This window comes from Arachis ipaensis, chromosome B6 (genome assembly GCF_059453495.1).
Source record: "Arachis ipaensis isolate K30076 ecotype BB chromosome B6, ASM5945349v1, whole genome shotgun sequence".
NCBI classification, from domain to species: Eukaryota; Viridiplantae; Streptophyta; class Magnoliopsida; order Fabales; family Fabaceae; genus Arachis; species Arachis ipaensis.
In genome coordinates, this window is record NC_142441.1 from 112854580 (window position 1) to 112871964 (window position 17385).

Here is a 17385-nt window from a genome sequence, read left to right on the forward strand (position 1 = left end):
GTTCTCACTACATGTTAGCTACGCATGTAAGTGAGGAAACAATATAAGCTAAGGCATATTAACTAATACTTGATGCAAGAGTAAAGTCAAAGCATGAAGAGCATATTGAACATCAAGTTTAAATAGGAAATAGTGGGTCATGAAAGACATTAGAAGTTCATGTCAATGCACAAAGGATGCAAGAGTCATCAAAGATTAAGCATTGATTTAAAATTTTCATCACCCAACACTACTGTTCCGAGGGTTACCTGAAACTGAAGGTCGATCTCGGATGAGATCTGCTGTGGTGGTCGGCGCTAATGTGGCCGACTTGTGGGTGGTGGCCGGAGCTGTCGTGTCCGACTTATTGGACTTGATGAAGATGCTGATCCTTTATCACCGGAGGGTGGTGGTACCTGCAAGGGACTCCGATGCTTAAGTTAGCAAGGGTATTAAGCAGGTTTTTTGTAGAATCAGAGTATGAGTTATATCTGGGTGCTCCAGTGTATTTATAATGTTGTAGAGTGATCTTTTCTGGGGATAAGATAGTTATCTTATCTTATCTTTGAGTGGAGTCATCTTTATCTTTAAGGGAACTGCCCTTATCTCTATAGGCTTGGGCTGCCTTTGGATTTGGGTCGTGTTTCTCTGTTTGGGCCCTTTTTGGGCTTTCCTGGTGATTTGGCCGAGCTCTTTGAGAAGAGGTCGGACAGTCTTGAGCTGAAGAGGTCGGTCGACTTGTCGTCAATCAACCCGGGTCGGAAAGCTCGATCCAGGGTATGAACAGTGCCCCTACTTGAGCTTGGTCTTTTTTAGGTCGAGTCTCTTAGACTTTGATCCTTTTCGTAGAAGCCAAGCTCGAGCACCTTCGGTTGGTTTTTTGCTGGGTAGAATTTTCCATTGGTGGCTTTAAATGCGAAACGTTTCTCTCTTTATAGCGCGCATTTTGCACTTTCTTGGGAACGTGTGAGGGTTTAAAAAACTCATTAACTCCCCCCTTCGCCGTTTCCTTTTCTCATTTTGAATTTTTCACAAAGCCTTTCGCTTCTATTTCCTTTCTCCTTGCTTACTGCAACTTCTCTTTTCTCCTTACTCCCTCTGTTGCTGTTCTTTCGTGCTTTCCTCTTCTTCGAGAAGGCGATCGTTAGCGTGGCTTCGTTTGTTGTTTCAGACTCTTGATTGCTTCACCATTCCTTCTTTTGCTACAGGTTGGTTTCCTATCTTCCTTTACGCCATTTCTTTTTATAGTTTCATTTGGCTTTTGTGAAAGTCTGAATCTTTTCTTGGGAAAAGTTGGAAAGTCGGAATCTTCCTTTGCTTGCTGTGTCTGATCATTTCTGCTATGTACGCTGTTTTAGGGCTTCTTTAATTTGTAGGTCTCTTCATTTTTTCTTGGTAGTTGACATATTTAGGGTTTTAAAATGTTGTTACTACTTCCGTTTGTGTCATCACATTTGAAGTTTTCGGATGATAAAATGTTTGATTCTTTGAAAAGGATTGCGCCTTTGATGATTTCGCCATGTTGATAGTTTTCTTTACTGATAGACTTGTAGAAGATAACATTTTTCTGATGGCTTGCTTTGATTTTCTTCTCGTGTTGTTGCTTATTTGGAAGGGGATTATTTTTCTTCGCTGAGAGTTTTGTTGGGATGTAGCCTTATAGACTTTTTTATGAGTCCTTACTCTGTCCCTGCCTCCAAAGGATGCCCCCGGACCTTGGTGTGCGTCTTGGGGTTTTCTTTTTACTGTTTGTGTTGGTCTTAGTCATGTTTGTCCGAGCTGATTTCCTTTTGTCCAAGTTGTTTTAGTTAGTAATCCATTTTTTTTCTGGCTGTAGGACTAGTTGACCATGTGTTCTCACAAAAATATTGTCGAGATGTCTTCCAAGGCTCCTGAGGGTATGTCTGACTGGCTGGACTCCCTCATCCTGATGTGTGTTTCTGTAGTTAACTCTGAATTCTGTGCGGAACTTAGAAAACATCATCGAATCTGTAGTAGTAGAGATCAAGAGAACAACTATGAATTGGTTGCACCTGATTCTGATGAAAGGGTTTGCTTCCCTGTTCTGACCCAGGGGGAGCGCCCCTTATTTTATGTGTACGACTTCTTTTTTAGCCAAATGAACATCACCCTTCCTTTCACTCCTTTTGAGACTGACCTGTTGTGGTCGTGTAACCTAGCTCCATCTCAGCTTCACCCGAACTCATGGGGATTTATGAAAATTTTTCAGTTGCTTTGTCAAGAGTTTGATGTTAAGCCTTCTCAAACCCTCTTTCTGTACCTCTTTGTGTTGACCAAGCCTGGGACTACCAAAAAGAAAGATTTGGATTTCTTTCAGGTCTGCCCAAGGACACAAAGTTTTTTCCATGTATGATGAGTCTTTTAGGGATTTTAAGAATTACTTTTTTAAGTTCCGAGCTGTTGAAGGAGCTCGACCTTTCTTTTTGGATGAGAATGGCGAGCCCAGCTTTCCTTTAGAATGGCAAAGGAATGTAGTGGTGTCTAGGTACACCTGGGAAATGTTGGACGAAGTTGAGCGAGCTTTTGTAACTATGTTGGAAGAGAACTGGGGGTAGCCTCCCCATCTTGATACTAAGAAATTTTTAGGAAACCTTTTACTTCTCCGAACTGAACTGGGTAGGGGTCGACTTCCTTGATATTTGTCGTATTTGTTTTCGAGCTCATTTTTTCTTCCAGTTTATAACTTGGTTTCTTGTGTATTTTCAGATATGGTTAAAAACAACGAATCTATGAAGGCCTTTAAGAAGGCGAGAAAGGCTACAGCAACGCAGCACATCTCGGGTAAAGTTGCTGGGGAAGGATCTTCCCAGGTTCCTCCCAAGAAGCCTGTTTTGAATACTGTTGGGCCGAGGAAGATGATTCTTACGCCTCAGGTCCATTTAGTTGATCTCCCCCAGACTTCTACTGCTACCTCTTCTCCCAGTGGCGCTCCTCCTCCAAAAAGACAGAGGACAGCTGAGCCCTTCAACTTGGATGCCCCTGATTTCGATGCTGTCGAGTTTGTTGATCAGCAAATTGGTCCCTATGGTGCCATTCCTACTGACGATGTTTCTCTTCTTCGTCATTTGGATTTTATTACTCGGAGCAGTATCAAGATGGCACATATGGGAGCAGCTTTATATCAGACTGTCCAGGATCTTCCTATTCATGCAACAAAGGCCTTTATGGAGGAGGCCAAGTTGGAATTCGACCGAATGAAGGATTTGAAGAAAGATCTCGAGGTGAAAGTGGCCAAATTGGAGAAAGAATTGGAGGGTGAGAAGACTTGGGCTATTGCCTTGGCGGCTTCTGCCAAGTTGTCTGAAGATATGGCGTTGAAGCATAAGGAGAGCTATGTCACGACTTATAGGGAGATGATGGGTCTTAGGGAGGATTTGGAGTCTGCCCGAGCTGACTACGCCGAGCTTTAGGGCCATCTTGTAGGCAGTGTAAATGCTGCTTATGAGAATTTGAAGGATCAAGTTCGAGTTCTTGCGCCCGAGCTTGACCTTACTCTTTTTAGCTTGGATAACGTTGTAAAAGAGGGTAAGATTTTCCCTGATGACCCTGATAATGATGATGTCGACCCTCCTCTCGTACCTTCCACGAAAGTCTCCATTGCCCCACCTTCTTCAACTCTGGCAGCTGAGGTCGGTCATCTTGAGTCTGATCCCGATGTCCAGATCCTGAACCAGGATGATGGGACGGTAGATGCGGTACCTCTTCAGACTCGTCCTCCTTCACCTCGGGATGCTGCTACTGGGAAGTCTTTGGATTCTCTCTAATTATTTCTGATGCATTTGTGTATAGCCTGACCTGTGGGCTTTGAACTCTTTTTTGTAATTTGTAGTCTTGACTTCTGGATACTTTGGTTGCTTTTCTGTTAGTAACTTTACTTTTTGGAAAAAACAAAAGTAGTTTCTCAGGCTCTTGGGGTCGACTTCAGGTGGCCTCTTGAATTTTGTTATTATAACAACCTTGTTTCTTTTGTGATATGCTTTTCTGCACCTTTCTGACACCTTCTGGAATCTTGGGAGTGTTGGAGCCTTGTTGTCCAATCTCTTTTGATTGCCTTTTGTGTTTTATTTTCTATTTTAGTTGAGGCTAGCTTCATGCAACTAGTCTTCTTTGCATTCTCTGGTATGGTGCCTGTAATTTGATTTTCTTGAGGTCATGGCTTTTTGGGTCCGACTTGGGTCCCTTATAGCACCTGCCTTCTATTGTTCGACTTCTTAAACTTGGTCATGTTTTGAAGCTATTTCTAGTAATCCCTTCTGCTTAGACCTTGGCAGGTCTCTTCCTATGGATTATAACTTTTGGTAGCCTTGCCGAGTCGACTTTGTTGTGTCGGTCTCTTCTGAGTTATTTCTAGTAATCCATTTTTTTTGGACCTTGGTCAGGTCTCTTTTATGGATTACTTTTGGTTTGGGCCGACTTCATCATGTCTGTCCCTTCTAAGTTATTTCTAGTAATCCATTTTTTCTTGGACCTTGGTCAGGTCTCTTTTATAGATTACTTTTTATAACTTTTGGTTTGGGCCGACTTCATCATGTCGGTCCCTTCTAAGTTATTTCTAGTAATCCATTTTTCTTGGACCTTGGCCAGGTCTCTTTTATGGATTACTTTTTCATAACTTTTGGTTTGGGCCGACTTCATCATGTCGGTCCCTTCTAAGTTATTTCTAGTAATCCATTTTTCTTGGACCTTTGTCAGGTCTCTTTTATGGATTACTTTTTCATAACTTTTGGTTTGGGCCGACTTCATCATGTCAATCCCTTCTAAGTTATTTCTAGTAATCCTCTTTTTTAGGGCGGGTCAGGCCTCTTTCCAGGGATTTACTTTTTATAACTTTGGTTATTGTGGTCGACTGGTCTGACTTCTTTACGTCGGCCTGTCTTTAAGTTATTTTTAGCAACCCATTTTTATTAAGACCTCGTCAGGTCCTTTCTATGGATCACTTTCGATAACTTCTTGCATTATTTTGTTTTTGTTGCCTTTTCATCTTTGCCGATTTTGTAGAAATTGGGTTTGATCCCCATTTGGTCGACCTTTTGATGAATTTGGTTTTCATCTTTGTTGGTCTTTATCGTGATCGAGCAGTGAATTTGATTTTCACTTTCTGCCAATCTGTAGCTTTATAATCGGGCGATGAATTTTTTGTGTTTCAGATTAATGCGTCTTGATAATAGGATTTGTAAAAAATCTAAAAACTTTATAAAGAAAATGCAAATATATACATGTGGGCATTTTATCCATCTAAGTCAGGCAGTTCATGGATCTTGGCTTAGTGCCTCGTTAAAAAATCTTTTTCAGGAAAAGGAGTGCACCTCATCCTAAGATCTTTTATTACCTCCTAACTGTAATACCTTCTTAAGTTGCAGGTGTGCCATGACCTTGGAAGCTCTCGCCCTTCGAGTTTGGTCAGCCTATAGTATCCCTTTCCGAGCACTTCTACGACTCGGTAGGGTCCTTTCCAGTTTGCTGCCAGCTTTTCTTCTCTAGGTCGACTTGTTCCAATATCATTTCGGATTAAGACGAGATCGTTGGTGCACGAAATTGTGATCATCAATGGTGCCATCAACATGGTACGCACAATTGTAATCTCAACTCTTTATCACAATTTCACATAACTAAACAGCAAGTGCACTGGGTTGTCCAAGTAATAAACCTTACGTGAGTAAGGGTCGATCCCACGGAGATTGTTGGTATGAAGCAAGCTATGGTCATCTTGTAAATCTCAGTCAGGCAGATTCAAATGGTTATGGATGATGAATGGTTAAAAGATAAATAAAACATAAAATAAAGATAGAGATACTTATGTAATTCATTGGTGAGAATTTCAGATAAGCGTATGAAGATGCTTTGTCCCTTCCGTCTCTCTGCTTTCCTACTGTCTTCATTCAATCCTTCTTACTCCTTTCCATGGCAAGCTGTATGTTGGGCATCACCATTGTCAGTGGCTACAATCCCGTCCTCTCAGTGAAAATGTTCAACGCACTCTGTCACAGCACGGCTATTCATCTGTCGGTTCTCGATCATGTCAGAATAGAATCCAGTGATTCTTTTGCGTCTGTCACTAACGCCCCACAATCACGAGTTTGAAGCTCGTCACAGTCATTCAATCCTTGAATCCTACTCAGAATACCACAGACAAGGTTTAGACCTTCCGGATTCTCAAGAATGCCGCCATCAATTCTAGCTTATACCACGAAGATTCTGATTAAGGAATCCAAGAGATAAACACTCAATCGAAGGTAGAACGGAGGTGGTTGTCATGCACACGTTCATAGGTGAGAATGATGATGAGTGTCACGGATCATCACATTCATCAAGTTGAAGAACAAGTGATATCTTAGAACAAGAACAAGCTGAATTGAATAGAAGAACAATAGTAATTGCATTGATACTCGAGGTACAGCAGAGCTCCACACCTTAATCTATGGTGTGTAGAAACTCCACCGTTGAAAATACATAAGAACATGGTCTAGGCATGGCCATGAGGCCAGCCCCAAAACGTGATCTAAGGTAGCATAGAACTACTTAAAGATTCCTCCTCTCTCAAATACAATAGCAAAAGGTCCTATTTATAGAGAACTAGTAGCTTAAGGTTTACAAAAATGAGTAAATGACGTAAATATCCACTTCCGGGCCCACTTGGTGTGTGCTTGGACTGAGCATTGAAGCATTTTTGTGTCGAGACATTTTCTGGAGTTAAACGCCAGCTTTTGTGCCAGTTTGGGCGTTTAACTCCCACTTTGGTGCCAGTTCCGGCGTTTAACGCTGGAATTCTTGAGCTGACTTTGAACGCCGGTTTGGGCCATCAAATCTCGGACAAAGTATGGACTATTATATATTTCTGGAAAGCTCAAGATGTCTACTTTCCAATGCAATTGAGAGTGCGCCAATTGGGCCTTTGTAGTCCCAGAAAATCCACTTCGAGTACAGGGAGGTCAGAATCCAACAGCATCTACAGTCCTTTTTAGCCTCTGAATCAGATTTTTGCTCAGGTCCCTCAATTTCAGCCAGAAAATACCTGAAATCACAAAAAAACACACAAACTCATATTAAAGTCCAGAAAAGTGAATTTTAAATAAAAACTAATAAAAATATAATAAAAACTAACTAAAACATGCTAAAAACATACTAAAAACAATGCCAAAAAGCATATAAATTATCCGCTCATCACAACACCAAACTTAAATTGTTGCTTGTCCCCAAGCAACTGAAAATAAAATAGGATAAAAAGAAGAGAATATACAATGAATTCCAAAGACATCTATGAAGATCAGTATTAATTAGATGAGCGGGGCTTTTAGCTTTTTGCTTCTGAACAGTTTTGGCATCTCACTTTATCCTTTGAAGTTCAGAATGATTGGCATCTATAGGAACTCAGAATCCAGATAGTGTTACTGACTCTCCTAGTTAAGTATGTTGATTCTTGAACACAGCTACTTTATGAGTCTTGGCCGTGGCCCTAAGCACTTTGTTTTCCAATATTACCACCGGATACATAAATGCCACAGACACATAACTGGGTGAACCTTTTTAGATTGTGACTCAGCTTTGCTAGAGTCCCCAATTAGAGGTGTCCAGGGTTCTTAAGCACACTCTTCTTTTTGCTTTGGACCTCGACTTTAACCGCTCAGTCTCAAGTTTTTACTTGACACCTTCACGCCACAAGCACATGGTTAGGGACAGCTTGTTTTAGCCGCTTAGGCCAGGATTTTATTCCTGTGGGCCCTCCTATCCACTGATGCTCAAAGTCTTGGATCCTTTTTATCACCCTTGCCTTTTGGTTTAAAGAGGTATTGGCTTTTTCTGCTTGCTTTTTTTTTTTTGCATATATCTTTTTTTCTGCAAGCTTTTCACTGCTTTTTCTTACTTCAAGAATCAATTTTATGATTTTTCAGATCATCAGATAACATTTCTCCTTTTCCTTTCATTCTTTCAAGAGCCAACAATTTTAACATTCATAAACAATCAAATTCAAAAATATGCACTGTTCAAGCATTCATTCAGAAAAACAATAGCATTGCCACCACATCAAGATAATTAAACTGTTTTAAAATTTGAAATTCATGCACTTCTTTTTCTTTTTCAATTAAAAACATTTTTCATTTAAGAAAGGTGATGGATTCATAGGACACTCATAGCTTTAAGGCATAAACACTAAGACACTAATGATCATAAGACACAAACATAGATAAACATAAGCATAAAAATTCGAAAAATAGGAAAGTAAAGAACAAGGAGATTAAAGAACGGGTCCACCTTAGTGATGGTGGCTTGTTCTTCCTCTTGAAGATCTTATGGAGTTCTTGAGCTCCTCAATGTCTCTTCCTTGCCTTTGTTGCTCCTCTCTCATGATTCTTTGATCTTCTCTAATTTCATGGAGGAGGATGGAATGTTCTTGGTGCTCCACCCTTAGTTGTCCCATGTTGGAACTCAATTCCCCTAGGGAGGTGTTGATTTGCTCCCAATAGTTTTGTGGGGGAAAGTGCATCCCTTGAGGCATCTCAGGGATTTCGTGATGAGGAATTTCCTCATGCTCATATCCATGAGTGGGATCTCTTGTTTGCTCCATCCTTTTCTTAGTGATGGGCTTGTCCTCATCAATGAGGATGTCTCCCTCTATGTTAATTCCAACTGAATTACAGAGGTGACAAATGAGATGAGGGAAGGCTAACCTTGCCGAGGTAGAGAACTTGTCCGCCACCTTATAGAGTTCTTGGGATATAACCTCATGAACTTCTACTTCCTCTCCAATCATGATGCTATGAATCATGATGGCCCGGTCTATAGTAGCTTCGGACCGGTTGCTAGTGGGAATAATTGAACGTTGGATAAACTCCAACCATCCCCTAGCCACGGGCTTGAGGTCATGCCTTCTTAAATGAACCAGCTTTCCTCTTGAATCTCTCTTCCATTGAGCGCCCTCTTCACAAATGTCTATGAGGACTTGGTCCAACCTTTGATCAAAGTTGACCCTTCTAGTGTAGGGGTATTCATCTCCTTGCATCATGGGCAAGTTGAATGCCAACCTTATATTTTCCGGACTAAAGTCTAAGTGTTTCCCCCGAACCATTGTAAGCCAATTCTTTGGGTTCGGGTTCACACTTTGATCATGGTTCTAGGTGATCCATGCATTGGCATAGAACTCTTGAACCATTAAGATCCTGACTTGTTGAATGGGGTTGGTAAGAACTTCCCAATCTCTTCTTCGGATCTCATGTCGGATTTTCGGATATTCACTCTTTTTGAGTTTGAAAGGGACCTCGGGGATCACCTTCTTCATGGACACAACTTCATAGAAGTGGTCTTGATGCACCCTTGAGATGAATCTCTCAATCTCCCATGACTCGGAGGTGGAAGCTTTTGCCTTCCCTTTCCTCTTTCTAGAGGTTTCTCCGGCCTTAGGTGCCATAAATGGTTATGGAAAAATAAAAAGCTTTAGCTTTTACCACACTAAACTTAGAAGGTTGCTCGTCCTCGAGCAAAAGAAGAAAGAAGAGAGTAGAAGAAGAAGAAATAGAGAAGATGGAGTGGGCTTTATGTTTCAGCCAAGGGGGAGAAGTGGTGTTTAGGTTGTGTGAAAATGAAGGAGTGAAGATGGGTTTATATAGGGGTGAGATGGGTGTGTATGGTTCGGCCATAGAGGGTGGGTTTGGAAGGGAAAGTGATTTGAATTTGAATGGTGAGGTAGGTAGGGTTTTATGAAGGATGGATGTGAGTGGTGAAGAAAATGGTTGGATTTAATAGGTGAGGGGTTTTTGGGAAAGAGGTATCGAGGTGATTGGTGAATGGGTGAAGAAGAGAGAGTGGTGGGGTAGGTGGGGATCCTGTCGGGTCCACAGATCCTGAGGTGTCAAGGATAGCTCATCCCTGCACCGAGTGGCGTGCAAAAAGCCCTTTCTGCCAATTCTGGCGTTAAACGCCGGGCTTCTGCCCTTTTCTGGCGTTTAACGCCAACTCCTTGCCCATTCCTGGCGTTAAACACCAGTCTGGTGCCCCTTTCTGGCGTTAAATGCCCAGAATGGTGCCAGACTGGGCGTTAAACGCCCATTTGCTGGCCTTACTGGCGTTTAAACGCCAGCAAGCTTTTCCTCCAGGGTGTGCTATTTTTTTCTCTATTTTTCATTCTGTTTTTGCTTTTTCAATTGTTTTTGTGACTTCACATGATCATCAACCTACAGAAAACATAAAATAACAATGGAAAATAGATAGATATAACATTGGGTTGCCTCTCAACAAGCGCCTCTTTAATGTCAGTAGCTTGACAGTGGGCTCTCATGGAGCCTCACAGATGTTCAGAGCAATGTTGGAACCTCCCAACACCAAATTTAGAGTTTGAATGTGGGGGTTCAACACCAAACTTAGAGTTTGTTGTGGCCTCCCAACACCAAATTTAGAGTTTGACTGTGGGGGCTCTGTTTGACTCTGTTTTGAGAGAAGCTCTCCATGCTTCCTCTCCATGGTTACAGAGGGATATCCTTGAGCCTTAAACACAAGGGATTCTTCATTCACTTGAATGATCAATTCTCCTCTGTCAACATCAATCACAGCTTTTGTTGTGGCTAGGAAGGGTCTGCCAAGGATGATAGATTCATCCATGCACTTCCCAGTCTCTAGGACTATGAAATCAGCAGGGATGTAGTGGTCTCCAACCTTTACCAAGACATCCTCTACAAGTCCATAAGCTTGTTTTCTTGAATTGTCTGCCATCTCTAGTGAGATTCTTGCAGCTTGTACCTCAAGGATCCCTAGCTTCTCCATTACAGAAAGAGGCATGAGGTTTACACTTGACCCTAGGTCACACAGAGCCTTCTCAAAGTTCATGGTGTCTATGGTACAAGGTATTGAGAACTTCCCCGGATCCTGTCTCTTTTGAGGTAATCTCTGCCTAGTCAAGTCATCCAGTTCTTTGGTGAGCAAAGGGGGTTCATCCTCCCAAGTCTCATTACCAAATAACTTGTCATTTAGCTTCATGATTGCTCCAAGGTACTTAGCAACTTGCTCTTCAGTAACATCTTCATCCTCTTCAGAGGAAGAATACTCTTCAGAGCTCATGAATGGCAGAAGTAAATCCAATGGAATCTCTATGATCTCATTATGAGCCTCAGATTCCCATGGTTCCTCATTAGGGAACTCATTGGAGGCCAGTGGACGTCCATTGAGGTCTTCCTCAGTGGCGATCACTGCCTCTTCCTCCTCTCCAAATTCGGCCATGTTGATTATGTTTATGGCCTTGCACTCTCCTTTTGGGTTCTTTTCTGTATTGCTTGGAAGAGTACTAGGAGGGAGTTCAGTAACTTTCTTGCTCAGCTGACCCACTTATGCCTCCAAATTTCTAATGGAGGACCTTGTTTCAGTCATGAAACTCTGAGTGGTTTTAATTAGATCAGAGACCATGGTTGCTAAGTCAGAGTGGTTCTACTTAGAGTTCTCTGTCTGCTGCTGAGAAGATGATGGAAAAGGCTTGCCATTGCTAAACCTGTTTCTTCCACCATTGTTGTTATTGAAGCCTTGTTGAGGCCTCTGTTGGTCCTTCCATGAGAGCTTTGGATGGTTTCTCCATGAAGGATTGTAGTTGTTTCCATAGGGTTCACCCATGTAATTCACCTCTTCCATTGATAGGTTCTCAGGATCATAGACTTCTTTTTCAGATGAAGCGTCCTTAGTACTGCCTGGTGCAGCTTGCATTCCAGACAGACTTTGAGAAATTATATTGACTTGCTGAGTCAATATTTTGTTCTGAGCCAATATGGCATTCAGAGTATCAATCTCAAGAACTCCTTTCTTCTGGCTTGTCCCATTATTCACAGGATTCCTCTCAGAAGTGTATATGAATTGGTTATTTGCAACCATTTCAATGAGTTCCTGAGCTTCTGCAGGCGTCTTCTTCAGATGAATAGATCCTCTAGCAGAGCTGTCCAATGACATTTTGGACAGTTCAGACAGACCATCATAGAAGATACCTATGATGCTCCATTCAGAAAGCATGTCAGAAGGACACTTTCTGATCAATTATTTGTATCTTTCCCAAGCTTCATAGAGGGATTCACCTTCCTTCTGTCTGAAGGTTTGGACTTCCACTCTAAGCTTACTCAATTTTTGAGGTGGAAAGAACTTTGTCAAGAAGGCATTGACTAGCTTTTCCCAAGAGTTCAGGCTTTCCTTAGGTTGTGAATCCAACCATATCCTAGCTCTGTCTCTTACAGCAAAAGGGAATAGCATAAGTCTATAGACCTCAGGGTCAACCCCATTGGTCTTGACAGTGTCACAGATTTGCAAGAATTCAGCTAAAAACTTATGAAGATCTTCTAATGGAAGTCCATGAAACTTGCAATTCTGTTGCATCAGAGAAACTAATTGAGGCTTAAGCTCAAAGTTGTTTGCTCCAATGGCAAGGATAGAGATGCTTCTCCCATAGAAGTCGGGAGTAGGTGCAGTAAAGTCATCCAGCACCTTCCTTGCATTGCTGGCATTGTTGTTGTTTTCGGCTGCCATATCTTCTTCTAGTTTGAAGATTTCTGTTAGGTCCTCTCCAGAGAGTTGTGCTTTAGCTTCTCTTAGCTTTCGCTTCAAGGTCCTTTCAGGTTCCGGGTCAGCCTCAACAAGAATGCTTTTGTCTTTGCTCCTGCTCATATGAAAGAGAAGAGAACAAGAAAGTATGGAATCCTCTATGTCACAGTATAGAGATTCCTTGAGGTGTCAGAGGAAAAGAAGAATAGAAGGAGGAGGTAGAAGAATTCGAACTTATCAAGAGAGATAAAATTCGAATTATTGATAATGGAGAAGTGTTAGTCCTTAAATAGAAGGATGTGAGAAGAGGAGAAGAATTTTCGAAATTAAAGTAAAAGATTTTGAAATAATTTTGAAAAATTGAAGAATGATTTTCAAAAATTAGAGTTGGAAAAGAAATAAAGTGATTTTTGAAAAAAATTTTGAAATTAGAAATCAAAAAGATATGATTGAAAATTTAATTTTGAAAAAGATGTGATTAAGAAGATATGATTGAAAAGTTATGGTTTTAAAAAGATATGATTGAAAAACAATTTTAAAAAGATTTGATTTTTAAAATTAATGACTTGGCTAACAAGAAAAGATATTATTCAAACATTAAACCTTTCTTAACAGAAAAGGCAACATACTTGAAATTCTTGAATCAAATCATTAATTGTTAGCAAGTATTTTTGAAAATGGAAAGAAATTGATTTTGAAAATATATGATTGAAAAGATATGATTTGAAAAAGATTTGATTTTGAAAAATTTTGAAAACTTAAAAAAAATGTGCATTAAAAACAAAATCTTCCCTCTTGTGTCATCCTGGCGTTAAACGCCCAGAATGGTATCCATTCTGGAGTTTAACGCCCAAAATGCTACCCTTTTGGGCGTTAAACGCCCAGCCAGGTACCCTGGCTGGCGTTTAAACGCCAGTTTTCCTTCTTCACTGGGCGTTTTGAACGCCCAGCTTTTTCTGTGTAATTCCTCTGCAGCATGTTCTGAATCTTCAATTCTCTGTATTATTGACTTGAAAAGACACATTTTTAAAAAAAAATTTCTTTTTTTTTTTGGATTTTTAATCGAAATGCAACTAAACATGGAAAACTAAAATCAAACAAACAATGCATGCAAGATACCAAACTTAGAAGTTTGTATACTATTGACACTAACAAATTGAGAATGCATATGAAAAATAACAAAATACACAAAACAAGAGAATTTAAAGATCAGAGCAAGGAAATCATCAAGAACAACTTGAAGATCAATGAAGAACATAATGCATGAACTTTTCGAAAATTAGATGAATGCAGTTGACACCAAACTTAAAATTAGACACTAGACTCAAACAAGAAACATAAAATTATTTTTGATTTTATGATTTTATAAATTTTTTTGTGGTTTTTTTTTTTTTGAAAATTGAGTGGAAAAGAAAAAATAAGGGTTCAAAATTCTTAATGAGAATTCCAGGAATCATTGCAATGCTAGTCTAAAACTCCGGTCCAGGAATTAGACATGGCTTACTAGGTAGCCAAGCTTTCAAAGAAAGCTTTGGTCCAAAACACCAGGCATGGCCAATGGCCAGCCAAGCTTTAGCAGATCATTGCTCCCAACAGCAAAATTGATAGAAATCAACAAGCTCTTGTGATGATAAGTTGAAACCTCGGTCCAAAAGATTAGACATGGCTTCGCAGCCAGCCAGACTTCAATAGATCATCATGAAACTCTAGAATTCATTCTTAAAAACTCTGAAGAACAAAATAGAAAATCTTTTTGTATTTTTTGAAAATTTTTTTTCGAAAAATAAAAAGGAAAAGTACCTAATCTAAGCAACAAGATGAACCGTCAGTTGTCCAAACTCAAACAATTCCCGGCAATGGCGCCAAAAACTTAGTGCACGAAATTGTGATCATCAATGGCGCCATCAACATGGTACGCACAATTGTAATCTCAACTCTTTATCACAACTTCGCATAACTAACCAGCAAGTGCACTGGGTCGTCCAAGTAATAAACCTTACGTGAGTAAGGGTCGATCCCACGGAGATTGTTGGTATGAAGCAAGCTATGGTCATCTTGTAAATCTCAGTCAAGCGGATTCAAATGGTTATGGATGATGAATGATTAAAAGATAAATAAAACATAAAATAAAGATAGAGATACTTATGTAATTCATTGGTGAGAATTTCAGATAAGCGTATGAAGATGCTTTGTCCCTTCCGTCTCTCTGCTTTCCTACTGTCTTCATCCAATCCTTCTTACTCCTTTCCATGGCAAGCTGTATGTTGGGCATCACCGTTGTCAGTGGCTACAATCCCGTCCTCTCAGTGAAAATGTTCAACGCACTCTGTCACAGTACGGCTATTCATCTGTCGGTTCTCGATCATGTCGGAATAGAATCCAGTGATTCTTTTGCGTCTGTCACTAACACCCCACAATCACGAGTTTGAAGCTCGTCACAGTCATTCAATCCTTGAATCCTACTCAGCATACCACAGACAAGGTTTAGACCTTCTGGATTCTCAAGAATGCCGCCATCAATTCTAGCTTATACCACGAAGATTCTGATTAAGGAATCCAAGAGATAAACACTCAATCGAAGGTAGAACGGAGGTGGTTGTCAGGCACACGTTCATAGGTGAGAATGATGATGAGTGTCATGGATCATCACATTCATCAAGTTGAAGAACAAGTGATATCTTAGAACAAGAACAAGCTGAATTGAATAGAAGAACAATAGTAATTGCATTGATACTCGAGGTACAACAGAGCTCCACACCTTAATCTATGGTGTATAGAAACTCCACCGTTGAAAATACATAAGAACATGGTCTAGGCATGGCCATGAGGCCAGCCCCAAAACGTGATCTAAGGTAGCATAGAACTACTCAAAGATTCCTCCTCTCTCAAATACAATAGCAAAAGGTCCTATTTATAGAGAACTAGTAGCTTAGGGTTTACAAAAATGAGTAAATGACGTAAATATCCACTTCCGGGCCCACTTGGTGTGTGCTTAGGCTAAGCATTGAAGCATTTTCGTGTAGAGACATTTTCTGGAGTTAAACGCCAGCTTTTGTGCCAGTTTGGGCGTTTAACTCCCACTTTGGTGCCAGTTCCGGCGTTTAACGCTGGGAATTCTTGAGCTGACTTTGAACGCCGGTTTGGGCCATCAAATCTCGGGTAAAGTATAGACTATTATATATTTCTGGAAAGCCCAGAATGTCTACTTTCCAACGCAATTGAGAGCGTGCCAATTGGGCTTCTGTAGCTCCAGAAAATCCACTTCGAGTGCAGGGAGGTCAGAATCCAACAGCATCTGCAGTCCTTTTTAGCCTCTGAATCAGATTTTTGCTCAGGTCCCTCAATTTCAGCCAGAAAATACCTGAAATTACAGAAAAATACACAAACTCATAGTAAAGTCCAGAAAAGTGAATTTTAAATAAAAACTAATAAAAATATAATAAAAACTAACTAAAACATGCTAAAAATATACTAAAAACAATGCCAAAAAGCGTATAAATTATCCGCTCATCAATCATTCTCAGCAAAACCTCGCTGTACTACTTTTTGGTTGTATCTTGAGGCCATTTAACGTTTTAACACCTCTTCCTTGATCCGAGCTCTTTCTCGAATTTCTGGAAGTAGGTCGAGTTCCTCCTTTTGAAGTAGGGAATTGGCCTCTTCATTGTAGTGGATTACTCTGGGTGATCCTTCTTCGATCTCCACTAGAATTATTGTCTCCATTCCGTAAGCTAATCGGAAAGATGATTCCTTTGTGGTGGAGTGTGGAGTTGTCCGATATGCCCATAGGACTTGTGGGAGCTCTTCAGCCCAGGCTCCCTTTGCATCCTGTAATCTCCGTTTTAGCCCAGCTAAAATAACTTTATTGGCGGCTTCTGCCTATCCATTGGCCTGGGATGTTCTACGGATGTGAATTAGTGCTTTATTTTCAAGTCGGCCACCAATTTTCTGAAGTCTGCATCTGTGAATTGAGTGCCATTATCTGTGGTGATGGAGTATGGGACCCCAAACCTTGTGATAATGTTTCTATATAAGAATTTTCGACTTCTTTGAGCAGTGGCATTGGCTAGGGGTTTTGCCTCAATCTACTTTGTGAAATAATCTACCCCAACGATGAGGAACTTGACCTGTCCTAATCCTTGGGGGAAGGGCCCAAGGAGGTCGAGTCCCCATTTTGCAAATGGCCAGGGTGAGGTTACGCTGATGAGCTCTTCTGGTGCGGCGATGTGAAAATTAGCATGCTTCTGACATGGTGGACATTTCTTTACGAATTCCATTGCTTCTTTTTGTAAAGTTGGCCAATAGAATCCGGCCCGGAGTACTTTTTTGGTGAGAGGGTGTGCTCCGAGATGGTTGCCACAGATGCCACTGTGTACTTCCTCTAAAACTTCCTTTGTGTTGGAAGTCGGCCCACATTTTAACAGTGATGTTGAAATCCCTCTCTTGTATAGAGTGTTATTTATGATGGTGTAGTATTGTGCCTCCCGTTTTAACCTCTTTGCCTCCTTCTTATCTGTAGGGAGTGTTTCTATTTTGAGGTAATTAATTATAGGATTCATCCATCCTTGATCCAGACCTGTTATGGCTAGGACCTTTTCTTCTTCTGAGATTGACAGGTTCTACAGCATCTCTTGGATGAGGCTTCTATTGTTGCCCCCTGGTTTGGTGCTAGCTAGTTTTGAGAATGCATCAACTCGAGCATTCTGTTCCCGAGGTATGTGGCAGACCTCATATTCCCTGAGTTGTTCGAGCTGTTCCTTGGTTTTGTCCAAGTACTTTTTCATGGTGGGATCCTTGGCTTGGTAGCTCCCTGCTATTTGTGAGGTGACTACTTGTGATTCGCTGAAGATGATAAGCTTTTGAGCCCCAACCTCCTTAGCCAGC

The 17385-nt window shown here is 40.8% G+C and overlaps 1 protein-coding gene and 1 non-coding gene across 2 annotated transcripts; both read left to right on the forward strand.

Moving 5' to 3' along the window:
* Nucleotides 1–1855: 1855 nt before the first annotated feature.
* On the forward strand, nt 1856–10148 carry LOC148562344 (uncharacterized). The gene is made up of 3 exons (XM_088490862.1): nt 1856–2336; nt 2707–3201; nt 10099–10148. Exons 1-3 carry the CDS (start codon nt 1856–1858, stop codon nt 10146–10148), a joined length of 1026 nt encoding a protein of 341 aa, XP_088346988.1.
* Nucleotides 10149–11973: 1825 nt separating this feature from the next.
* Nucleotides 11974–12081, forward strand: LOC148562345 (small nucleolar RNA R71). Its single transcript, XR_015887607.1, has one exon. It is a non-coding gene; the product is annotated as a small nucleolar RNA R71 (small nucleolar RNA).
* The last annotated feature ends 5304 nt before the right edge of the window (nt 12082–17385 follow it).